The sequence below is a fragment of the Falco naumanni genome, chromosome 5, assembly GCF_017639655.2.
Source record: "Falco naumanni isolate bFalNau1 chromosome 5, bFalNau1.pat, whole genome shotgun sequence".
NCBI classification, from domain to species: domain Eukaryota; kingdom Metazoa; phylum Chordata; class Aves; order Falconiformes; family Falconidae; genus Falco; species Falco naumanni.
Window position 1 is genome coordinate 33,874,787 of NC_054058.1, and position 27,095 is coordinate 33,901,881.

At 45.2% G+C, this 27,095-nt stretch overlaps 1 protein-coding gene across 12 annotated transcripts in view; it reads right to left on the bottom strand.

The window, feature by feature from the left end:
* Positions 1–1,357: 1,357 nt before the first annotated feature.
* Positions 1,358–27,095, bottom strand: part of RBFOX2 (RNA binding fox-1 homolog 2) — a 174,434-nt gene continuing 148,696 nt past the window's right edge. For 3 of the 12 annotated variants that reach the window (XM_040594622.1, XM_040594619.1, XM_040594626.1), the window contains 8 exons: positions 26,842–26,902; positions 24,405–24,458; positions 24,164–24,256; positions 22,917–23,049; positions 17,528–17,567; positions 9,973–10,061; positions 8,924–8,996; positions 1,358–7,758 (listed from right to left, as the gene is read on the bottom strand). In XM_040594622.1, coding sequence (XP_040450556.1) covers positions 7,714–7,758; positions 8,924–8,996; positions 9,973–10,061; positions 17,528–17,567; positions 22,917–23,049; positions 24,164–24,256; positions 24,405–24,458; positions 26,842–26,902 — 588 coding nt within the window. In that variant the 3' untranslated portion in view covers positions 1,358–7,713. The other 9 variants (XM_040594621.1, XM_040594627.1, XM_040594616.1 and 6 more) reach the window with 7 other exon arrangements.

A 27,095-nucleotide genomic window follows, 5' to 3' on the forward strand; every position in this document is an offset into this window, starting at 1 on the left:
AAGGGAATTTATTAATTCGGCAGTGCTCGTTTCCTTAGCCAACTTTGGAGTGCATTTCGAAGAACCCATACCCACTTCCTTTGACGCGCTCTACTTTCAGTAATCCCACGCTGAGCAATGCAATATTACTACAATACTTTTAATGACTTCTGAGTGAATTCCAGGATGAGCCGTTTTATGGCTTTGCCTTGAAGTGAAGGTAGGCTGCAAGACCTAGAGCACCTTTGCTTCCCTTCTGAAGCGTGCCTCTGCACCACCTTTCTCCCAGCGCAGCACAGCTTTGTTTCAAGACCTCTCCCAGCCTCACCAATGCAGAATCCCTTAACCAGCTCTTCCACAACAGTTACTCAGCCCTGATTTCCAGGCATCTAATTTTAGCAGTTACTGTTGAATATCCTCTTGAGTTATTGTTAGAATGAAATGAGGATCATCTGACAGGAACACATTGCTGCTCTTTGGTAAATACCAGGAAGGAATACTTAAGGAGCTCATGCGCCTTCCTGCATCATTATTGACAATGCTACCACCCGGGGACACACCTTGTCCCACCCCTTTTGTTCCTGGTACCCGGCATTTCTAAAAGCAATAAAATCCTCCGCCAGCCTCAGCTGTACTAGGCATACATCGCTGTATCATTTTGCTCAGTTATCGGTTTCCATGATTGCAAACTGGCCGCAGGGATTTATTATTTTTAGGATCATTTCAGCTGAAAAAGCATCTGATTATATACTTGCATGAGATTTTTCACTTGAGGATCTCTAAGCACTTCATAGAATACGAATTAATTTCTACTTGTCTGCAGCAATACTCCCTCTGCAGGCAGGACAACAGAAGCAGTGATTAGAAGACGTGTCCAAACTCCTAGAGGAAATTCATGCCAAGCACAGGTACACCAGCTTCCAGTTGTGCGTGTTCACTGCCTGTGCTAACAGGGACAGGAGGTTGGCTACGCAGGCATTAAAGAAAACGCTGATACTATGATTTGAAATGGTTGTCCCTCCTTCCACACTAACAGGTTCAAACAAGATTAGGCTGGGGGGGGGGGGGGGGGGGGGGGAGGGGGGAAGCCTCCTTCTCAAATACCAAACAAATGGCCCTTTTCCGCTAATAAGCGGCAATGGGAAAGCATGGCAGGGAAAGGTGTGGGGTTACAGCGAGCTCCGTGCATGGACAGGTCTGGGATTCTGCCAGCATGACTTCCCAAGGCTTTGCCCTTAATCACCGTTAAGAAGCTCCTACGTCCCAGCTCATTCTTCAAAGCAGCTTCCCGTCTTTGCGTTTTACCTGCCAGGGAGATGCTCCAGCAAAATTCATCCAGAGTCACTGAAAAACAGACAACACGTGGGAGCCAGCAGACTGGTGTTTCTCTCTTTTATTTAAAAACAGTGCTTCATTACCATTTGCAAAGGGTTAGGAAGGGTTTCCCCCCTTGCTTAGAGTTTATAAAAGCCAGCAACATGATCAATAATTTATACACATGGATAGTAATACAAAAAAAAGGAATAAAAGCTAAAGATCTAACTACTCCGACCTTCACAATTCCAGCTACTTGATAATAATAGGAATAACCCAATGAATACTGTATGGTCTGAAAGCTACTATACAATATGATACTTAACGAGGGAGGGCGGGAAGTTAAAGGCTGTCACAAAGCCCTGGGATGCAGATACTGCTTCTCCAGAGTCAGCAGGGAAATGGGACCCTGGGCAAGCGGCTTGGGCGTCCTAGGAAATGATCCAGGGGAAGGGAACGCATCCCACTCGGGACACGTCCAGTTCCCCGGCGGTACCTGGCAATGGGAGGTGCTGGGGAGACTGCGTGAAGGGGCAAGTCCGTTGCTGCCACTGGAGGTGCTGCGGCATCTCAGCCTTGCACTGAAAAATCTCCAAGTCTCAAGTAGATCAGCCTGTGAGGTCAGTAAAATACTCCACCAGCTCCGTATCGCTCTACAGCCCTGGTTCTCATTTGCTATCGGCCCCAGGTTTTAGCTCCAGCTATTTACAAGCAGGACTTATCATATTGAAAAGAGAAAAAAAAAAAAAAAAAAGGAAAAAACCCAAAGACAAATCATATCCCCTGGGGTAAAGAGGATTATTTCGTCACTTGATAATGCAGCCAAATCAAGCTGCCAAAACTACAACACGCGCGCACACACAAAATACTGTGAACAGAAAAATAGAAAAACATGACCAAAACTGAGACTACTAATGTGGGAGGCCCGATTTCTGCAAGGAATTCAATCCTTGGGGAAGCAACAAGCCCCTCCACCAGCAGAGAACTGGGAATCTGGCAAGAGATTTATTGACCCACTTCAGAACAAAACAAAACAAGAAAAAAGAAAAACCATTCCTAAGATTAACCGGCATTTTATCGACTGCCAGCCAAATGAATATTCGGGTGGACGGTTTTAGACACCAGCAGTCTCCTGGCAAAATCAGGCAAGATTTTTGGCTGATGCATTCTTGCTCTACCATGAGTTGAGAGGCAACATAGGAAGCTTGTCTACTGCACAAGCCTGGACCAGCTGCAGCCTGCTACCCAGAGGGGACAACCGCTGGCAGTGCTTTCAACCACCAGCAAGAAGTTGCCTTCCAGGGTTAGCAATGGCAATGAAGAGGGGACGTGGCAGCCTAAATGGGACTTGGGACGTCCATCGATGCACATGCTGCGAAGGGACGGGGGCTAACCTGCCAGCCCCTGGCTAGAGCAAGGCATACCAGGGAGAAACCCCAGAGCCTACTTGAAAAGGGCCCCATTTCACACTCTGGCTATCAGACTCCTGCTTGCCTTGTTGACTGGAGTTTCCATTGCAGAAGAGAAGTTTACTGGAGTTGGAGGGCGGAGAGGACAATCAGTAAGATAGGGATGGAGGGAAGGGGCTTTTCAGACATTAACATCACCAAAAATAGTGTTTTATGCAACAAAGAGTCAAGTCTCACTGGTGTATACTACAAAATGTTTGACATTTTCCAAGAGCATGTCAAAATAAAAACACAAAGAAGTTTACATTGGATGTTCATCATCTTCACTAAGTTGGGTCCCGTCCCACCCCCCCTTCCTATTTGAAAACAGTGCAAACAGGTAACACACTTTAAAATTCACCCCGCTGCACCACGGACAGCATTCCCCCTCCCCTGCCAGGCTGGAGGTCACAGGCAGCGGGCCGTCTGCCTGCTTTCCCTTTGGAGCTAGACTCAGCAAAAGCGCTCCCCAGAGCTGTTGTTTGAGTTTCCCTTTATTAAGCTCCTAAGTGCTCCCCAAGCCTGTTCTCCATTTGCCTCCTCCTTCAGGGCTGGGCTGGGAAGATACAGATAGGGACGGGCTGGGGAAAAATGTAGGTAGGAACTGGGAGGCTCAGCTTTGTATTCCCCGCTGCTGAAACTCTGGGCACTGGAACTGAAACCCCAGTAGCCAGCATCTCTTTTTGGGAAAGGAAATGCTTTTATTAACTGTTCCACAACTAGCACTCGAGCCAGCTATTCAGATAACCCTCCTCAGCTCTTGCTGTGCACTTCACATCCACAGGTCTCAAAATGGGTGAGAAAGGGGATAAACTCCCACTTCACTTTAGGGACAGGGAAGCGAAGTCCAGCAGCGACACGACCGCTCCGCAATGACCCTTTAGGAGCACCGACAGAGCCCTGCCCAAAAGACAGGCCTCTGACTCCTGAGCTAGTGCTCTTCCTCGTTGGGCAAGTCCACTCTCTCTTGGGCACTGAAACAGCCAAGCCACAGCTATTTTAAAACATGGCTTTGTCTATCTCAACTCATCACACACGATCCACGTAACTGCTGAACCTGGGCAACGCCGGCTGTAGCAGGCTCGTACAGAGTTCCCCGTTGTCTCCAGGTCCTGTCATGGCTTTTCTTAAAAAAGCTAACCCACCTACACCAGTGCAGCCTCCCTAGCACAGGGACAGTGACAACAGTTTGTTAACATGCTGGGCATCAGTATAACTTATTCCCAGTAGAGAATATGCTATACTAGTAGAATTATTCTTGTACCAGCACAACTGTACCATAAGGAAAGATAGACCAGCACATTAAATAAATCAACTCTTCAATCCAAAATTTTATCAGTATAGTATCACGTGCTGGCCAGACCTATTGCAAGACAGTACAAACAGCAACACTTAAAAAAACCTACTTTTCCTCTTCATCAAGAGGAATCCCAGGTGCCACCAGACTAAAAGGTGACAAAGAGCAAGCTATCTGCCAGGCTGCCTGCCTGGTTTCCCTCAGAAGGCCAAGCCCTGCTTTGCAAGGGGCCTGCGACTACAGACCCATCTTGGGGACAGGCACTAGCTGCCATCAGTTAAATAAGCCAGGGCCCGCTATAATTCATTAAGTGTAATTCATTTTGCATAGGGAGATATAGGTTTTGTCCTCACTTCATCAGAAGACGGATACAGCCACGGCTCGGCTACTCCGAACGCATCTCAAGCCAATTCGTAACACATCCGAGCGAAACCAGAGCTATTGTTTGCCAAGAGGGAAGAAAGGTTCAAGAGCTCTCCTGCCACAGCACAACACTCACTCAAGAAACCTCGCTGCAAAATTTGAGCTGGCATGCAAGGTTTTGGGAGGTCTGGTGCTCCAGAGATGTGGAACCAGCAAGCCACCTGCAGCTCCCAGCCAAACAAGCATCCCGGTGTCCCCTCTGAAGCTCCCTGCTGAGAGCAGGATGCTGGGCTATCAGCAACCTGCCTCAGCGGGGGTCTTGCAGCATTAACTTCAGAGTCAAGGAGACACTGGCTGGTTAATGCACTGCAGGAGCCTGGCAGGGAGCAACCAGTGCAGGCTGGGCTCGGATACAGGAGGAATCAGGCTGGATGTTCTAGAGTGGGTACTACTCTGAGATCATACAGCAGGGGACCACAGCCCTGCAAAGGTTGGGCGCTTCTACACTGAACCCCTCACGCTCCTAATATACTTGAGTGGGCTGAAGCTGCCATGCATAGACTCTGCTCAGAAGCAGAAATGGGGCTGGCCTCCCTACTCCCAGGGAGGCCAAGTAGCAGTGGGGTTATAGCAAGCGGCACTGCCAGGGCAGGGGAGGACGCTCGGGGAGGACGCTCGGGGAGGGAGAAGCCAGCTTTTTGGGAGCTGCAGTCAGAACCAGCTGAACTGAAACATAGGAAAGGGGCAGTGGGGTGAGCAGCTGCCCCTGTCGGGCTCTGCAAGCTGCACTGCTCCCGCTCGCAGCCTGCAGACCTGCTGCGTGAGGAACTGCCTGCGGACAAGGGAAGGGACAGCCTCACGCAGCCCCTCCACCCACAGGTGGTAGAACTACTCCAGTAGAGGCTTTTGCTGCATCTCAGCTCCAGAAGTCCCCTGGCTGCCCTGCAGTGGAAACTGGCTCCCCTCGAATATGACTGTTTCTACAAGTCCTCCCTCCCCTACCCCAACTCGGGCAGTAAAAGCCCCCAAACACCCCGAGTCCCCCTCATTTCCTAGATTTTGTGAAAGCCCCAAGACCCTTGTTCCCCCCTCCCCATTTTCAAGCTAACTAAAATATTTATATACAAACAACAAAAAAATTGTCATAACAGCAACAAACCAAACTTTGGCTTGGAAAAAAAAAAGTTAAAACCCAACAATAAAACCAGGAAAAAAAAAAAAAGAAGAAAAAACCCAAAAAACGTGGCCAACAGGCTGGCAGTTTGGTGTCCCCTTTATCTAGCTATTCCTCCAGAGAATCAATAGCTTCAGGGTCTCTAGCTTGACTAATGGCTTCCCCATTCTTCCCACTTGAGGTGCCTCCTCTCTGCTGAGCACAGAGAGGCTATGTGTATCGCTGAGGAAGAGGGGGGGGGAAAAAAAAAAAAGCAAAGCTTGGCTGTGCGTGGCTGGGCCAGGACACCTCCCTGGGAGCTCTGCTTGCTGACGTTGCTTAGTGTTAAAAGCAGGAGGTTCCCTATTCTGTTATCAGTGGTGGATGGAGAAGCAGGTGTACAACAGGAGCTGGAGAGGCTCCACCAACAAACCCACACTCCAAGCAGCCCTCCTCAGGGCAGCGGGGCTCACCCCAGTACTCAAGGCAGCAGAATCAAAACACACTTCTGCATTTCCCCGCCATGTAGTTAAGGGACCCTGCCTCTGGTCGCTGGGGTTACTGGGAGCACTCTAGGCACCAGGAGCTGAGTGGGGAGGTCTGGAGAACAGTAACTCCCTCCCCATCACAGCACAGCTCACACAAGTCATCTGAAAACGCTGACTTTGAAACACAGCAAAATCACCGTACATGAGAGCAGAAGGGAGACGGTTTGGGGAGTCATGAAGCCCTCCCGTAAAGAGCCTCTCTGCTTCCAAATCCGTCAATATGTAGTGTCTATATGGACTCAGCAGACCAGGTACAGAACTTTCCAAGAGAGGCTGGGCAAAACAGACCCAAAGCTTCAACGCAACTATGTAAGAGCCTGAAATAGCTTGCGGTGGGAAGTTCCTATGAGTTCAGAGTTTGCACAAACTGCTTCTGCCTCCCCTCAAACTCCTGACAGAAACAAAACTACTTTAGGATCAACGTTAAGATGTAAGAGATCCTCTTCCCCCGCACAAACCTCATGCTTGCCCCTTACCTCAAGCAGCTTATACATGACTTGTTTTTCCTCACTCATGTTATTTGAAACAGATTACTTCCAGCAGCGCCTAAGCACCTCAGGGTGAACAGAGGGAGAGACCTTGCAACGCTGGATCTCAGATCACCCGAGAACAGCACTGATGCATGGTGGTTCTGCTAGCTTTCTTCCTCTGCAAGGCTGCATGCACTTCACCTCTACAAGTTTAACCGCTTGCTGTCCACAACAGAGGTACTCTGTGTGATGCTGCATTGCATCTGCCACTCCGCAAGGAAAGACGACGAAAGGACAGCAAATGAGAAAGGTCTTGGAAAGGAGGAAGGAAAACTAAAAATAATTGCAGCCACCAGCAGTGCTGAACAATAAGCTAGAATAAGTTGGGGGTGTGTGTGAAAGATCATCCTCATCAAAACCACCTTTCCAACTCTTGTCCCCTGTATAGCAGGTAACAGGCAAAGTCTTTCAGCAGGTTGAGGATATCTTCTCCTGCCAAGTCTAAACTACTGACACTGCTGAAACTGCCCCAAACCTGTGCACATCGGATGGTGATAAAAATGAGGGAAGTCTCTGCATTTCCCTCATTTCCAAATGTAAATGACTATTTCCCACCAGCATTTAGGTCCCAGCCACAGCCAAAGAGTGCTTCCTTCTGCAGACCAGAAACACGGCAGGTGGAGACTTCTCCCTCATGTCCTCCTGTCTCATAGGCACCAAGCACCAGACCCAGGGAAGTAACTCTGTCTGCGTGTTCCTGATTAATTGCATGATATCAGTTTCTAACAACTTTCCTTATCACTAATCGCCTTTTCCGTGATTGGTAGGATAAGCTATGCACCAACATACAGACACGGAAATGCATTATTTTTACCACAGTTTAAAAAACCCCAAAAACAAACGAAAAAAAATCAAAACAAAAAAAATGCACAATCTTTGGAACAAAAGAATTAAAGGCAGAAATTTAAAGGAAAAAAATACATATTCGAAGAACATAGTGAGGTATAAAAAAGTATTTTCTCTTTTGTTTTTTTGTTTTTCTTCCTCGTCTTGCTATAGAGTTCCTCTACTAGTAAATATTGCAATAGCCAGGCCTCATGAACTGGGGGGGCTGTCCCACTTGCAGGGGGCTCACGTCACTTCAGTAGGGGGCAAATCGGCTGTAGCCACCTCGGTATAAACTCGCCTGTAGAAATTAAATAACAGAAGAGGTTGTTAGGAGGAGAACTGTGAAGAAATACTCAGGACAGCACCCAAATTCTTTCAGAAGGACTAACAGACATGTCTGGGTACTGACCCACCACCATCAGCACCTCTAAGAAGCAAGAGAGGAGAGCCTTGCTTGCAACACCAAGGACATGTCTCAGGAGGACATGCTGATGGCCAGCCAGCTGGAGGTGAAGTTTGGCAAGCCTCAGTTGAAGGGAGTTCAGCACCAGGGAGAAGACTCAGGAGTCCTCATCTCTGAGCCAGTTGTCTAGGCTGTTTTTATACATAGCAGAGACCACGACTTTTAGGATGCTCTTCACCTCACCTTAAGGTAAAGGTCTAGAATAGACACGATGACCTGGTATCCTAGAAGTACCTGCTTTTCCTTCATTGACACTTAAGGAAAATCCACACGATGATCTGAGGCTCAAACTGAGGCACTACTCTGCAGATATCTATATTTAGGTGTCTTTCTCTCTGAACACATTTGTATTCCAGCCTTTGCAGCAGCACAGATACTGCGCTGGCTAGCAGATGGGCAAGCATGTGGTTTCAGCAAGCTGCTCCACTCCCCGCCAATGCCAGCACACCTCGCTCCTGCCCTTGCGTAACTGCTGCTGGCAGGCAGGACACTGCATCCTTCCACTAGTGGAAGTGGGAACCAAGTGGAGCAGCTTTGCTGCAAGATGTCATGAGAACAATTTACTCCCTCGCTTCCTAGAACTGATTTCTCAGCATGCAACACAAGCCTTTAAAGTTAATGAAAATTTAAGAAAAGGTGTCTTGCATCTCTTTAACTATTGCTGATTTTTGCTCTATGTATCACCTTGATACAGTTTTACTGATTCACCAACAGCATTCTGGCTCCTGCCATTAACAGTCATTCTTCTACCACCTCCTTTGTACTAGGTGATGTGCAAGACCATGTAGTAACTGGTCTCCTACAACCTGTCTCCTTTGCTAGTGCACACACACAAACATATGAATGCAGAACAACTTGGAATGCAGCACTGCAGCCAAGGACCTCCTTCCTGCACAAAAAAAGTATTTCTGGGTGAAGTTTCATTACCCGATACCCAGTGATCAGCTGTTCCCCGTGTTGGAAATGAGAAACAGCACAAGAAAAAAAACAAAACACTTACCACAGCGCCAACTCCGTAGCTAGCGGCAGGGGCAAGGGCGTGGTAAGGATCTGCTGTGTATACCCTGCCATAACTGAAAAGAGGGAGAAAAGATATAAAAAGAGAAAGAGAGAGAAAAAAACCCCAAACAACTCGTCACTTTGGAGGGCAGAGATACAGCTGTCTGACCACAGGCGATGGAAGAAGCAGCGTGCCCTTCTACACACATGTATGCATACATGCACACACATGCACTCAGGCAGCCCCTCTTCAAAGAGATCCTAGGGGCATGCTGCCATGCATCACATGAGATGGGTGAGAGAATGGCCTACAAGGAGGAATGTGGCAGAAGCCATGAGCTTGACCTGTAGGAAAGAGGTCAGTACCTTTGAAAATGACACTAGTGCATCCCTTACCTCACATGATGCAATTTGGGAGGAGAGTGACTGCTGACACTAGCGCTACTGGCATGGTAACAGCTGCTAAATGGAAAGCAGTGAGGGATTCTCCAGAATGAGAAGGGAATATAAACTTTCATGGTCTTGCACATGCTAGAATTAAAACACAGCCTCACTGCACAGGAGATGGAAAAAAAAATAATCTTAAGGCAAGCACTCTGATAATCCTTGGATCCATACAGATCTGCACGTTAAAGCATCCTAGAGTACTGTATGAGCAGAGTAATTTTTACTTTATGAATGGGGAGAGGAATGCACCCAGTGATTAAACAACCTGCCCAGAGTCACAGAGCAAGGACCTGGCAAGACAGGCTAGATCCTTTGACTGAGGCTGTAACCACACTGCCTCCTTTGTGCAGAGAATCACAAGGACAGGGAAGAGGCCAGGATTTGTGCCAGCTTACATACATCGGAGGGCAATACTGCCCAGAAGCAGAGAGACAAACTGTGCATTCAAGTCTTTCATGTTGGATTGTGCATGCATATGTGCACATGCGAGTGCAAGTAAGACAAAGGCCCAGGGAAAGAAGCAGAAGTGCTGTAATGGATCACTGCTCCTTGAATCCCTGAGCACAGCAAGGGAGCCCCCACGGACACCGCCCCCTTACATACCCATCGCTGTAAGCTGCTGCAGCGGCTGCAGCGGCCGTGGCTGCTGTTGCAGTAGCAGGCTGTGCATATCTGTAGGCTGCATATCCACCCTGCAGGAGAGAAGAGAACTGACTTTACAGATACCTGTCCACCCACGCAGAGCATTAAAAAATAAAATAAATTAAAAAAAAAAAAGTCACACACATCACAAGAAGAGGAAGTGTTTCAAACTGCATCAGCTGCCATGTCATGTCTATTGCAAGCATCACCCATTAACTCATGTATATTCCTTTCCTCAGAAGGACCAGGGAGACTCTTCTATCACCCTGTATATCAGAAGGAAGAAACTAAAGCAAGCCTGAGCACGGTTAGACCCCTGCAGGAAATTAAATTTGGCACGAAGGAACTGAAAACTAAAAGAGAGCTGAAATCTTGCATGCAATGTAACTTCTATGACCTCTTAAGCTGGGGAAATCGGAGGCGAGCACTTTCTGTGAAGTGCGTATTTTAGAAATTTGTGCTTTTTAACCCTTGGAAACCCAAAAGGATAGCATTTCATTTGGTCCAGAAGCAGAGAAGTATCAATAGCCAAAGAAGCCAAAAAGCTATCAGGAAAAGACAGTTAAGAGAAGACAGTCCCTGGTAGTCTCAGGGCTGGCAACAAGCAAAGTGACATTGATACCAACCAGACTGTTCTCTCCTCTCTCCATGTAAAAGGGAAACAGGTCAGGGGAACTACGCCACAACAGTCTGTATTGCCGCTGCATTTCTGCCCAGGCTACACACTTGTAGTAAAGGTCTTTAAAATGCTTACACTGATAAAACGTAGTTACTAAAAACGTACTTACAGCTGGGTTGGCAAAATGTGAATCCTGACCCAGAGGAAGACCTGTGAGTTATCTCCTGGAACTCCCACAAGGAGCTCTTGGAGCAGAGGAAAACCCGTCTCAGGCAGGCAGCTCTGCACAGCAGGCAGAACAGAGGGCTCTGAAGCCTAGGTGAGATATTATTTCTTTATTGTACACTTCTGAACACATTTTTGTTAACTCGGGGGGGAGCGCAATGGTAAATGAACCGTGGCTTTGATTTGCTCATTGGCACAATGAGCCATAAATAACATCAGAAAATTCCAGATTGCTCCTGGCTTTTTTTTTTTTCCTCCAATTGACAGAGTTTCAAGAGTTTCAAGGACCAAAAGGCAGACTTATGCTCTTCACCTCCAGAATCAACTCAACATATACCTCCACCACTTCTTCCCTATAGATCTTTTGTGTATATGTCATTAAGAGTACAAGATCAGCTCTACTACAGGACTGTGCGTTTGCTCAGCACTGTTCAGTTTTGGGCTAGGTAGCTTTTGCATTAGAAGTAATGATTTTAAGTTATTTTTTGTTGCTTTTGTGGGGCCTGCATTAGCCCCATGACCGCTAACATGCTATCCAAAACATGCCTGGGGACCCTTCCCTACTCTGGAGAAGAGAGACTTACAGCCTCCTTCAATCTTCTAGTTAACAGAAAGAACACCACAAATCTACACCTCTGAAACATCTCCACACTGCCTGAAAGAGATGTCATGTTACAGTTTTGCCCTTTCAATCTCATCTAGCTGTTTCAATCCCTGCACTCTGGACTGACGGTTTGGGGAGGTTTAGCCTGGGTCTGGCACACCATCAGTGCACCACCATTACTCCCACCTCTGAAACATGACGGAGACAAGAGGAATGAGATGCAGCCTTAATCCAAATCCAACCTCCCTCGGCCTCACCAAATTAAGACAAAACTTCATACCAATGTCACTGTGGTATTCCCTTAAGATGAAGAGCTTCTTGAACTCGACGGGGTCTGTCACTTGGGCATGGCGCACGAGGCGTTTTTGCCTGGCACACCCTCTGCAGGGCAGCCAGCTTCAGCGAGCACCCCAGTTCCCACTCTGCCCCACACCTGCCAGCCACATTTCAGATCAAAAGCCATTTCAAATGTGCCTGGCACATACTCCGAACATGACAGCAAGATGCAGTTTGAAACCAAAAAGGGTTATCATGTAATTCTCTTTTAACTCATGTCTCTCATAAAGGAAAACAAAACCAAACCAAACCAAAACAAACAAAAAAAAGAAGAATAGAAAAGAAGGCTTGGAATCAGGTGTGGGAGGGGGAATGGCGTAACATTTATTAATCAAAATTAAAAACTAAGCATGCTGACATCTGGAGCTAGAACAACCAGCAAAGTCACCACGTTCAGACTCATATTGGCTAGTTCTATCCATCCCAGCATTCTCTTGGGACAGCAGTTCGCCCTAGGCTCTACCACAAGCTCAGTGAAGTACACAGCCTCAAGTACTAGAGCGTGCAGCCACAACAACCTGCTATTACGGAAACAGTCAGTCACCACTGGAGTTAACATTCCAACCTTAACGACTCCCCGCAGCCTCCCGCCCTCGCCCCCCAGAATGGCTCCCACCCTAGCCCTGTCCCACACCACAATGTTAATAATTATAACAAGCAATAACCCATCTGTTATATCAGAGAAGGGAACAGAGACTCCACTGAGAGATTTAGAGCGGGATGTTAACATTTCTTCAGTCAACTGCACAACAAACAAAAAAAACAGGAGAAATAATTTATTGGAGAAATGAAGTTAAGAAATAGCTGACATGTGTATTGCTTTTTAACCATGCACTGATGCAAAATTGAAGCTATTGTTAATTTAAAAAAAAAAAAAGTCACAGGATAGAGGTACACACGCAGGGGCAGACCTGCTCAGTTCAAAGCAATCTGCAAATTCTACTTGTGTGTACTTCAAATAAAACCAAAAATGGGGACTATAATGGCCATGGTACGTTCCTGTCATAGGAGCAATGAGTGTGGACAGCTGGGGGATTTCTGACACAGGGATGTATTTAGCATGACCAGCAGGTCCAAATACACCAAAGAGGGTGAAGGAAAGAGAAGGAAAGTTGCGACTATTACTCATGATTTCATAAATGCTTCCACCAAGCTCTGGGACCAGTACAGAGCAAAGGAGACATTGTGCAGGTTGCCTTACCCAGCTGATGCTCCATAACCCAGGACCCACCCATAACTCCATCAATGCATCTACAGCCCTGCTCAGCTTGTCCAATGCACCAGTTATTTTCTCCTGCTATTCCTGTTCACACACAACTTTAACTGGTATGCAGAGCTCATCCATAACCTCAGCTATACAGTCCTGCCACCCCTAGTGGTTTCTGATGCCACTCACTTCAGGTACTCTAGTAAATATAATCTATAACAGAGTACAGCATCTTCAACAAACGTGAACAATCCTGTTTCCTAATTCAAGAAATAATAATAGTTAAAAAAAACCCACAAAACTTGCTAGCTGTACCATAATCCTCCAGTGCCACAGCCAAACTGCAACAGAAGACACCACTGAGTGGCATAATCCCTGAAACCCAGGACAGTCATGCGAACTCCCACTCCATCTATTTAAGTGAAGTGATTCCACAGGGCGGGTTTACACCTCTAGGTTCAATTTTTAAAATCTTTAGCCTCATCTCAAAAGAAATGAGTGTGGCTGAGCTTCTCACACAGATGTTAGGTCAGAGAAATTTCTAGCAAAGGGACAGTTTAAAAATTGCCTCGACAAGGAAATAGAGAAACTAAGGAAAAGGCTTATGCATATTTACTGGGCAGTAAGTAACAGCCGAAAGAACCGTCTAAATCAAGATTGGTCCCTTCTGGTACAGTCTTTTGGATTGTCTGGGGAGCACGTGAGTGAGATGAACACAACCCCAAATGCTGCTTATCTTAATTCAAGTTCTCTTTCTCTGGATATCCTGCCAGTGTTGCTGGGGCTGTTCTAAACCCCCTTCCCCAAGTGAATGTGCAGTGCTTGTGCCTATAGATCTCAATTGTCAAAACAACCATATTTGTTCAAGTATTCACAAAAGCCCAAATTTAAAATTACTCTTCTGTGATGTTATCGTCCTTGGCTCATCAACGAAGCAGGGCAGTATTTTTTTTTAATTCCTTCTTTAACATTAGATGATAGCTTTTTCAATATTATATATTCTCTGAAGCAACACAAACATGGCAAAACAACATATACAGGAAGCTGCAATCCCAGTTAAAGCAGCATTCCAATTACTGAGCAAGTTAGTATAAGTAAATGAGCACTTTCTTTAAGAATATATGGTTCAGCTCAAATTAATTCCATCTTCTCTTCCACTCTTGAGGTCCACGTTAGGTGATCAATCCAATGAGAACATGAGGAAATCCAAAACTACAGCTTACTGTATCAGTGTATCCTATTGCATAAGCCTCCCTTTTCTTTCTCCCTTGCTGCCTTAGATGGGGGCACAAAGCGTGTTGCTGGCTCTCTTTACTTCAGAGCCTTTACACCACTTAAGACACAAGCATTCCCACACCCCTGGAGAAATGTGTGACTCATGGTACCCGTTAAGATACATTTGAGCATGTGCCAAGTTTAGGCAGGGAGCCCAATTTTAGGGTCTTTTATTTGTTGTATCTCAAATGTGTCTTGACCCCCAAATTGCACTGTAACAGAAGTTAAAAAGCAGAAAGGGCCAGAACCACTTCCAGTATTTCTTTATTAGAAGGGTGGCATATGTGCACCAGGAATGAGCATGAATGAATTAAGAGAGGTGACAGGACAACGGTGTCCATTGCAGCAGGTGCTTCTACATGGTAATGGGACAAGCATGACCTGGTTAACCCTTCCATTGAATTTACTTTTTTTTTTTTTTTACAAAAAAAATGAAATGCCACTCGGTGTGAAATCTGGACACATGCCGCCCTGCTACAGCGGGGGCTTGGATCACACGTGAGTCTGCACTGCCCTAAAAAAGCCTCTGTTCCCATCTCTAATGTGGTGCTGGAATGGTTAGTATAATTCAGTTTTTTCCACTGCAATCCACAATCTGATCGGTTGGCAGGTCACACTGGCACTCCTACCTGAGGTATTTTAGCGCTAATGATTGGTTCCTGTAAGACTATTCTATAACAGAACACAGGAAGAGCAGTTCAAAAAAACACAGCTGTGGAAAGAAACAATCATACAAACAGCCCGCGGCGGGGCTCACCAGCCTTTTCTTTCCAGTGGATGCAAGCACGCTTTTCACAGGCAGAAGCAGTCTTCGCACGGGTGGGTTTGTTTGGGTTTCCCCCCCGCCGCCCAGATTGACCCCATTGTAGAAGAAAGATAACCTTTCTTATGATCCGAAATGAAGCCCTCTGCATCCTGGGGCACGTTGTTTCATGAATTCAGGTGTCTTGTCAGAGCAGGATGCATCCAACAAGAGATGGAATGCCTTCTTCACAGAAGAAATGGCTAGCAGGATGGTTGCCCCAGGAAAGAAAACAGGAGTGAGGAAGAGGAGGAGGAGGAAAATGAGAAATTGGTGCATAACATGTATGCAGAAAAAGCAGCCCAAATCTGGGACACTTCCCCTTCATCTTGCCTACCACTAACCACTCCCTGCCAGCTCAACTCCTTTCCATCCTTCCTTGACACAACCCTACGGACTCAATTTAACTTCCCCACTCCAGTCCTAACTGAAATACTCCCTGCCATCCCTTCCGCAGCAGCCTGGGCAAGCCTTTCGCAGTAAAGGGACAGAACCACTGCAGTGAAAAGCATGACTAATCCGTGAGGCACAGGGCACTGTAGTCATTCCACCTGTGCCAAGGAAATTGTTTGAAAGGGTAATTTCATGTTTGGATTACGGTAACTCTTTCCTGAGCTCCATCAGAGGGCTCTGGGCAGCAATAACATAGGAAAAAGCACCACTATCTACCTTGGTGAAGTCCTCTCTTCTATCGTCCTGTTTTCTGACAGTGAGACCAGAACCACCTGTTAACAGCAAAGTCACCAGAAATCTAAGAGTTCTAACCTGACTTGGGAGCTTGGTTTTATGTTACGTGATGTTACTGCACTGCAGCACCAAGCGGTTACAGGGATTCGTCATTACTAAAATTTCTGTCCTTAAAACATGTTTAAATAAGCCTTTTCTCTCCACTCAATGGAAGCTCTGAAGGAGCTTTCTCAGAAGAAACAGGGAGTGACCCTGGCCAGTCTTCCCTTTCAATGTGACAGCCTCTTACATGCCATACTCTGAGGGAAAAGGTACTAAGCATTGCTCGTTTACTTGCTTGCTTGCTGTAGCAAAGTCAGTGGTCTGTAAAGCTGGTGTTTTAGGACATGGGAAAACCCAGAACCCTCTGTAGTCCTTGACACAGTTTTACAAAGGAACGCTTGATGAGGCAGATCAATTTTTAAAGGATTGCGCATGCAATAGTGTATGTAAGAACGAAGAAACACACAGAGTATCTCTGTGCTCAGAGAGCACATCTTGCAACTGCGTTGGGAAAAGCACCTTTACAAGACTTGACCCTCCATACAAGATAACAAAATCCAAAAACTAATTCCACCCATTATCTTGAGTCTAAGCCCAGGGTCCTCTTCATAAACGTCAGGAGTAGCACCTTCAGAGGAGCGGGGATGTGAAAACCATGCCAACAACTGTGCCACTACCCAACACAAAACCTCCCCAGCTCTAAAGAGCTATTACCTACAGTACCACGAAAAGGAACTCTGCTAGAGCTAGCCAGGCCACAGGCTGCAATGGCAGGAGTGGACCTGAACATTTTGGCTCTGAAAGACATACTCCTACCATAGCTGCTCTGCAACAGCTCTCTGTTGGAGAGGTAACTGCTTTTCTCACTGGCCAGTCAGAATTCCTCCATCCACAACCCACCTACATATACACAGACGTCCTGGTGATTTTCAATACAGACTGGCTGCGTAGGACAAGGACAATGACGGGACAGAGTTTCCCATGGTATCAGAGCTAATTCCCAGACTGAAGAAGGCTGCTGACTCTTCTAACCGAGTATCTCCACATATTTGTACTTTACAATTCCCTGAAGAGGCGAGAGAATCTAGACTATTTAGGTACCATTTCTACCAGCAAAATGAGATGTCAGTTCTCACTCTAGCATCTCAGTCTCCATTTTTAATCAGTCCCAGTATCTTTCCCAAAGGGATAATCTCCACATCCCAGTAGCACACGAACATTTTTAAACATACAGCTTGCTCAGTTTAGTGTGGGCTGCACAAATTAAACCTGAAAGGGCCCCAAGAGGGGAGAGAAAGGGGAGGGCGGAAGGGGAGAAGGAAAGGGAAGGTCTGAGGCTAAACCAGTCCTGTTATTTTTATATCCAAATTATGTAAACGAGAGAAGTGTTGAGAGAAATTTGAATTCGCTAATTATCTCTCAGGTTGATTAGTACCAGTGTGCATATGGGGACAGGACACCCAGTAAACTGACCCTGGCAATGATCAGGAAACCCAAAGGCTTAGGTCTTGCACCCAGGGGCAAGCGCAGTGACAGAGAAGCATGCTTGCATTCCTAAATATATAAATATATATATCCACAAGGAAGAAGAAAATTAAAGTAAATGATATTTTAAAAACCAAACCAAACAAACAAACCAAAGGAAAAAAAAAAGAAAAAAAAAAAAAAGGCTGGCTTGTCAGGGGTTGGGGACGAGAAGGCTCCGGTGTGTGTACTTACATAGAGGTCAGCACCGTAAAATCCGTCCTGGTAAACCACACTGCAGAAAATCCACACAAAAACAAAAAAACAAAAAACAAAAAACAAAAGAACAGAAAACACATTCCGGTTATTGAGGACGGCAGCATGCACATGCGTTTTACACAGGCAGGTGATGTATGAATCCACAACCTGGGCTTTTGGCAGGAGCAAATCAGCAAGAGAATGTGTGTGCGCACGCACGCTAGACGGCTCCAAGTCATCTTCCATGGCATGCAAAGGGGGAAGGGGTAGGCAGAGGGGGAGACAGTATACAAAGGAGAGAGGGAGGGGAACCACCATCTTGTACAATAAAAATAGACTCAAAAAGTTCTGATGTCCTGAAGAAGAGAAACAAGGGTTTAGAAACCTCCACTCTGGTTATTCTCCTGGAATGATTTTAGTTACCCCCTAAACACATGGAAACATTGGCTTCATAAAGTGGGCTTGTGAAATCGAGGAGCCCCTCTCAGAAGGCATCTCACAGGGGCTGGAGTCACCTATGTCAGAAGTAGGTTTCAGAGGGTTGGGTATGATTACGTATTTAGAGCTTCACAGGGCTGCATGACTTTGTTTCTGACATCCATACATCACCTGCTTTTACCCTGCACATTAGACATGCGATAAGATTTGGCTGATCACACAAGCATGCAAAGTAGTATTATTCAGCATCTTAAAGAACCGATGCAACACCTCAGGAAAACAAGTCAATCAATTCTGATCAAAGTAAACACAGAGAAATGTAATTAAAAAGAAAAAACCAAAAATACCCACAATGCATTGCTTTCACAAGCAGAGATAATGAGCTAAAAAGGTTAGGTGACTGGTCCAAGGTCCGAGAATTGAAAGGTGCAGTGGGAGTCCCTGGTAGTAACGACCTATTTTGTAGCAGAGAGGAGCGACTGGAAGGGTTTCCGTGAGATGGTGCTTTTTCTGCTTTCAGCCATAGTTTTCTTTCTCTCAGAACTTCAAGCAGGGAAACTGTTAAACCAGAGCCTGGGGTTCCCAAAAAGTTACTCTTACCAGAGCATGTGCTAGCGTAAAGACTACGCAGCTCACTTTGGGGACAGGGTCAGGGAAGGATGAGGAAGGAAGAGAGGGGATGCCCCCCACCCATTTGAGTTCAGTGTGTGCTTCATACTGAGGAATTTCCTCCTGCTTAGTCCTCTGAATAGCTCCACACAAACTCACTCAAGGCTTTGAAAAGCATTAGCCCCACCACCTGAGATGTTCATGGACCTGATGTGCATGACTTACCAGCAGCATTAAGGAAAAAGAAAGTATGGAACACTAGCTTTTATTTTGATTATAATTTTTTACTCATCAAATGGAATGTGACATGCTGCCAAGAGCCTGCTACCCTCAGACACCCACCTATTGTAAGGCACACACACACAAAAAAAGCCCAGCAGATCTTGCCAAAATTCTGCATGCTATTACTAAAAAATAAAATAAAATTAAAAAAAAAAATCTGTTGCAGTGTTAGCTACTGCTTGAATAATTTAGTCTTGCTGTCTTCCCCAGGAAAAGTACACTCCATTCCCAATGGACAAAGTTACTACAGTCTCCAAGAGCGCTGGGAGCAGATATGAAGATAGAGACCCTTGTTAGAGGGGAGCCACTTCAGCAGGGAGAAGCAGGCCATAAGATCCTATTTGTTGAAGCTAAATTTTTACAACCACATAACAAAGAATTTGGCTCCTGGGGCAGTGACTTACATTGCTGGGTTCTCTATCTAGGACCAGGAGTGTTTTAGCAGTGATACTCCACCTGCTCCTGCAGGAAAGGCAAACGCATGACAGAGGAAGTGACCGTTGGTTTATGAACAGATTAGCAGTTTTAACAGTTATTCTGAACACAATCAGTTGGATGAATATAAACCACATTGGATCAGGCCACTATTGCTCTAATTTAGAATCCTGTCAGCAAGAGACGCTAGCATCAGTTCTCCAGAGAAAACTGCAAGGAACACTGGTAACAGGCAAGATAAGACTTCCTGGGTCAAACAAACCAAGTACACGTTCATCCTCTACTTCTTTAGTTAAGGTTGACAGACTGCCAGGGCTGAAATTTAGCAAGGTTTATTTATATACTAGAATATCCGTATTTGTGATTCCCTTACGCTAGCAAAAACTGAGAGAATTCCTTCATTTGAGAACCAGAGAGATCACTCTGGTTACATAGACAGACCAGAAGCATAAAGTAGCCCAGCAGCTCACCAAGTCTCGGTGGCATCTGCAAAAAGCCCACTAGCCAAGCTAAAACACACCCATGAAAAAAAGAAATATGCTGGTTTTGTAAAGCAGTCATTGTATCATTTAGGAATACCAACAATTGATTGTGTTGTAAAAGGAACCAAAAAACCACTCCAAACCTCCCTACTGCCTTACCTAATCTCACTTTTACCTACTTCTGGATTTGAGTCAGTGAATCTCCTATATATTTACCCTCCCAGGACTAAATTATTCTTTACTATACAAGCCTACTCTTTTATACAAGTACTTAAGGATCATGAACAAGTCAATGCCTAACCTATAGTTTGAGAAATAAAATGGATCAAGTTTATTTGGTTTTCAGAGTTTTACAGTAGGCACTTTTTTTTTTTCCATGCTGGCTTAACTCTTATAGCTTTTGCTATGAGTTGTTATTTGTCAGCATTCTTGTTTAGAAAGCATGGTTGCTACAAACCAGGGCAATGTTCCAGTACAGGTTTTACTCATGCTATATATGGGAGGTTATAACGTCTCCTTACTTTCACTGAATGCTGCCTTGGTTATAAACTGAAGGTTGCATTTGTATCCTGAGGTCAGGCTCAGGTAACTATAACATCCTCTCCAGTGGTCTGAGCAATTGCTTTCTAAGGTATGAATAGCCTTGCCTGGATAAATGTCCATGCCCTTATGTAAGTATGTACATTCCATGTACACGTTAGTAAATCTTAGTATGAGCTCTTGAAATGAATGTTAAAGCTATTGAGAACAATATGATTTCTTGCAACTTCCTCTGGGGTACCTAGCACTAGACACTGTCAAAACTTACTCTAACCTGAATGTCCCTCAGGTCTGATCCAGTATGGCAATTTCAACAAGCTTTTCTTAATCTACATTTGGTATTTTTTAAATTCTGCTAAGCTCTCAAATACAGTGATACCACTAAGTTTTGTAACTTAAAGTTTAAACACCACTGAGGTTTGTGAAAACCAATTCCTTCTACCAGGTTTGAGTTAGCCTGCAGCTAACTTTACTGTCATCTTCTAGACTCACTAGGTCTTGACCACTCATGTTTTGCCGACTGATGTTATGATGTCATCTTTCCACTGGCCAGGAAGAAAGCAACTGATGCAGCATAAGGTGTCAGGAATGTGTGCCTGCCCATGACTCCAATGAGGTCAAAAGTGCCCACATGGAATGGTGGTTTTCCTACAGGTTACCACAACATGGAACTAAACAGCACATTTTGTATTACTCCATGAGGAATGAAATTCCCTCTACAGAATTATCTTGTAGAGATTCAGACTACGATGACAATAAACGCATTATTAACTACATCCTAGTGCTTGGGACTAGGGATGGTTCTGGGCCGTTTGTGAACCTGCTTTGTTTACTGCTGCCCTGCAAAGGTTTCCTGGATTTCGCTGCCCATGAAGACATGAAATCAGTCAGCAGGGTCAGACAAACTCAACATAATGTAAGTAAACAGAGTCATGAGACAGTATTTGGAAGGGATAATCACTGGAGCCTAGCCCATATTCCAAACGGAAATGAATCTTTTATACAGGACTCAAGGCTGAGTTCATATCAAATACAAGCCTAGAGTCTCTCCCACTGCGCCACTTGTGACAGCCTCTTGCTAGGAATGCTCCAGCTGTTACTCCCAGGGATGAAGAGCACTTCCCCCCTCCCCAGTGTAAGTATTTCATATTCTGCTAAACAGCAGCAGTTAACCTAGCTTTGCTTCTCTATTTCACTGTAAAGCACTCCCTAATAAAACCAGACTGGGTCATTTTTAGAGCAACAGACAGGCAAGTTGCAGGTCACAGGCTATGGTTACAGGATACAGAATACAAACGAGGAGCAGTGGCAAAAAGAGGTGGATCTGAAAACCCAGAAGAAACACCCTGTTCTGAAGGCCAACGTGTTCAGACAAGAGGTTTCATTTAAAGTCTTTCAGTGAATTAAATGCAAACATTCCCAGATTTGCCGGAGAGCAAAGCTAGACAGATACATGACCACTGCAGCTTGCTTCCTTGAGCTCTACTTTAAATATCAGACTGGACTCTAAAAAGAAAGGGCCACAGTAGCTTTCACCACTTAATCTGCTACAGAAGGTACTGCAAGCTTATCCAGCCTGTATCAGGCCAGCTCCTTGCACTGATGTGTGTGGCTTCCACCTCCCTTTTTAACAAAAGGTTTAATTTTCTTCCCTTTTGGGGCTAGTCCAAAGGAAAAAAGGGTCAGTCCACGTAGAACGATTCATTTCTACTCCTATTCTTTCTGAGAACATTGCCTGGAAAATATGGCAAGTAAAATTCCAGAGACAGGGAATATGAGTAAAACATCCTCAAAATCAGAAACAAAACAAAAAAGAGCTTGGAAGCAATTTGTTGATTTATCTGTTGTTCCATCACATGTAAACAAGCAAAACCCCAAAACAAAATTCATACACAAACCCAGTTCCCTGTACTTTAAAACAGAAGAATATTCTTTTGTAACAGCATCTATTCCACTGCATTACTAGTGGAAAGTCAGAGGGCAAAGAACACTAAGGCCACGCATTCACCACTGCTTCATAGAACAGTTAGAAGAACACTGCACTTTCGTTCTCCCTGTACCCCAAACACTCCCAGCTTTAAATTAATGGACTTGATTAATCTTTGTTTTAAACCTTTTTAAATCGTCTCCAACAAAGAAAGCAAATCCATTGTGGGTAACTGGCTCTTCTGTGTCCTACTGCCAGATGGTGAGGCATGAAGGTAATCGATAATATTCCTCATTCCTGGATATGAAAACACAAACGGAGTGCAAAGAGCATAACCTTATCAGAAATTTTAGACCTTCTCTGTGTCCTTCTCAGCAGCACTATAACATATTGGGTCAATGGAAGACGAATATCACGTGGACGAATTGAGAAACTATGAGAAGGAATCCATCAACACTTTAAGCTGTTGCAAGTACTGAAAATTGTTTCAGTCAAGAACTTAAAATGGAAAAATTTAGATTTGCCCCCACTGGATGCCATCGTGTGCAGAATGCTCTGGCACTAGCAACATCCTGACTCTCACCATCCAGACAATTTTAGTTATTTTTTGGTTAACCGATTAGCTATTTGACACGTTTGTGCACAGCACTTTGCTCTCATGACCAGTGCTTACCCTGGGTAGGCAGGGATGGCTGTGGGAGGTACTGCCCGGACTGCCCCATACACTGTCCTTCCTCGGCCCCTCAGATGGGCTCCCCGAAATGCGGCTGCTGTAGTGGCTGCAGTTGGATAGGGGAAGCCTGGAACTGTAAAGACAGACAAGGTGGAGGGTGAAAAGGATCCAAGCTCCTGCCCAGAGAACAACCATCTGCTTCAAACAGAGTGACACAATAGCTCCACAGCAGTGGGACATTTTGCACCAATCCCGCAGAGGGGCATGCTTATAACCCAGCAAGCATCTGATAACATACTTCCTGCTACACCATGGCCTTTGGGGGAAGAGGGGTTGCAGAGAGGTTTGGCATGCAAGAGGTTAATGCTTTGGCATGCCTCATCCACCACAAACAGGGTACCAATCCCCCCGCCTTTTGACACCGCCATGCAGTCTGGTTAGAGTCTGAGAAGCGCAAAGAGTTACTATCAATATAGCAGGCGGCTCTTCCAAAACTGCAGAGGCTCTTTAAAATAATTTGTCAAGAGGCCCTTAAAGTCAACCAACTTACATCAGTCTCTTCCCTCCTTTCCCCTCCCACTCTTTGCCACCCAATCCTCTGTATGTTCATTTTAAAGCCTGAAAGACAAGATAGCCCATATAACAGCAGCAGAAATTTTCCATAAAGTGCCAGTTTACTGAGCGCCCACCTTCATTTAACAAGCGTGACCAGTAACTGGCTCCACGTATAGTGGGGCCTGCTTTATTACACTTAACACTGGAGTAAACTGGCTCGTGACGGAATGATGTAAAACCTCAGAGGCATCTGCAAACACGTAATAAACAGATACCGAGAGGAAAGGAGTCCCAGGGCGCAAACCCAACCCAACGTGCGTCCAGGTGCATGCCACTACGGGCCCTGCAGACTCGCGGTTTAGCAGCTTGTATAATATGTACTTTAGGGATTTGTCTGGTTTCTTTGATTTCAGAAAGGGGAGAGGGGCAAGGGAACGGCCTATTCCTCACATACACCCTCCCCTTGTTCTGCAGCCTCCTCATTGCTCAGAAACACCCATTCACCAGGACAGAAACACACTGCAGATGAACAAGTTACAGCAGCTGCACATATACTTTGGCTCAAGGTAAACTCATTCCCAGCAAGACCCATCCTTTCAAGTATATATTATACAGACTGAAGAGAAGAAGGGTAACAGGTCATCGTTAACTCAAGCACAGTAACAATACAGGGGCCAACGGGGGCTACTTACTGATTAAAGGAATGTAAGTGTTAATACCCCCCCTTCCTGACAGGGGCACTGCGGCGTCATTGCCCAGCGAGACATCTGCTTGAAAGCTGGACGCTAATTTAATTTCAAAAAGAATAAAACAAAACAAAAACAAAAAAACACAAAAAACGTAAAAAGGTTATAAAGAAACAGCAGATTGAGAACATAAACAAACACCACTGCAGTTAAACGGCAGAAGTGGAAGTGTCTACTTAAGCTCTACCTGCATATAACTCAGGGCCGTACACCGCTCCAACCACAGGACTCAACTTCCAACCTGAAACAACAAAGACTGCAGTGAATGCCAAAATCTACACCAAGAGAAGGAGCGGGCAGCATGGGTAGGGGGAACAGTCTCCTGCATGTGCCCCTGCTTCACATGCACAGCTCTCTCCAATTTCTGCTTCGCCTCAATCCCCCTTGGTGTAGATGGAGGCCAACTGCCTTTTTCTAATGTCAGGTTCTAGGTGCAGGTCACTGTATTGGAGGGAACAGCAAAACATCAGCTGATCTGCAGCAGGGCAGAGGCCCCCTGCGGGAATGCCAACTACCTTATATGCATATTCGCCACCAGCACCCTGCGACCCTGCGTTCCCTGCATGAACCTTGCTGCCAGCTCCTCTGCTTTCACTGGGAACGCTGCAGATCCAAAGCCTCTCAAAGCCACCAGCCCAGACTGTCATCCCAGGCATGGGATGTGAATTTATAGCCTTGAATTCTCAAAACACTCTTCTGTCTTACTTGCTGGAGATTTGCTAAAAAGCAACAGTGTCTGAATTTCCTCATTAACTAAATTACATGACTATGGTGCAGAAAAGCAATTCAGTCTATTCAGCTCACATTTTCTCCTCTCTGTTATTTTAGTATTTCCTGTCTTCTTTATGCTGCTTTTCAGGTGAAAGCCTTCCCAGATAACTGATTTTAATACCATCTGGATAATTGGCAAGAACTGCAAATCATCAACATAAAACCCGCAAGAGAAAAGCACTCAAAATCATCACTGGGGTATGAGGAGGAACACATTTCCAGTCAGATCTTCAAAACCTATCGTGGCCCCCCATCCCGCCCTTTCTATCCAGGAAGACAAAGGGTGTAAAGCTAACATCATGATCTGGGCTGGCTTCCACAAAGCATTCCTTTCAGGAAAGATCTCAGCTGTTCATTTAACAATCACACAGGTATTTTTATTAAAATAAATCCATACCCTTCTTCTGTCTTGGAGTCCTGATGCACTTACTGCACATTAACACCTCTAACCAGCCTAGAAACCGTATGAACAACTTTGTGAACTGCACCCATCACCACCACCCCTTCATCTGGTGGCAGAGTATCAACGGGAGATGCAATGCACACTCCCTCTGCAAGGCTGGGCACACTGCTGCTGGCTGCCCACTTGATGGCAAAATACTCAAGTGAGCGGTGGCAACGAGAAGACTGGGATCAACGCTCAAATTTGCTAAGTGTCACACAACCACTCGTCGGTATGCCTTAAGACTGACCTAATATTAAATACCTTTCTGTAACTTTAAAGCTAGCTTTAAATTGCTGGCTGTGAAAGCAAAATATTCCTGCCCGTTAGCAGGGTTTCACAAGTAAGCCAAGTTTTGTTACCAGTCACATGCATTTTATACCCTTGTTTTCAGGACAATGTAATACGGCTGTGCTGCCTTTTGCTACAAATCTCCCGGTTCCTTTCAGACACTCAAGACTCAGAATCCCAGCCTTTCTGTCTGGCCCTGTCTTCCCAGTTCTGTAACCAAAGTAAGATTTATTCACCAAGAGCCATGCAACAAGTCAGTAGCAGAGCTACAAATATAATCCGTATCTTCTGACTTCCAAGTCTTACATTTGTAATCAAAATGGATTCTCACTCTAGCAACTACCTATACGCAGCTTCTGCCTTGATGAAGCTGTTTGGGAACATTTTTAAACCAAAAAGAACTTTTCTGCCTGCTTCAGGACCAAGACTCAGATTCAAAATCTCTGTCAAAGCAGCATTCAGTTCTGTTGGGAGAAGAACGACTTTTTATGCTGTATATGCCTATGCAATAAAGTCACTGCACAGGCAGAACCACAAAGGTATCTCCACAAAACAGGGTTCTTCATTACCCAGACAACTTGGTCTTTTCTCTATTCAGGTTCACTGGAAAATGACTGAACACAGGCACAGCCTGTAACAAAAAGCAAGCAAACAGGCAGTGCAGTACCTCTGTTACCCCGGCTGCTTGGGGGCAGCTGTACTTTTACAGTTAAAAGCCTAAACAGAAATATAACTAATCATGTATCTTAAGTTATGCCTCTGCATTCATATTTAGGTATCTATGTGGTGGCAATAAGACTCTGGAGGAGTGCACGTCCCACTGTACAGCATCAACTTCCAGTAGTGGCAGGCAACCCATCAGTCCTTGGCTTCTTTACCTAGCTTGGCTACGTTAGGCATGTCACTACTACTCTGTCCCCACTTCCCCATCTGTAAAATGGTATTCCTTAATAAACGCTTAAGGGTTATACTGAAGAATAATGCTATATATTAGGATTTGTGGTGGTTTGTTGGTTTCTTTTAGGGTTATTTTTCCAGTCCTGCGGAGAGGTCATGACTTTTCCCTTTTGTCTTTCTTCAAACCTTTCAGCTTATCATTAGTACAAACAGTCTCTCTTACCATTTGCGTATGGTGTGACCATCTTCTTATTGGTCATCACTCGTGCAGTGGCGTTGTTAACCTAAAAGTAAGAAAGGGGATGGGGAGGAGAGGGAAGGAAGCATTGCATGTTAGGGAAAACTGTGGAAAACTCTTCAATACCACACACACACACTATACTTCTCTAAGCAAAATAAATTAAACAACTAAATTTACAAGAATGCAATCTTTAAATTACTTTTAACAGTTGCCATTTAATAGTAAAAGTTACAGCT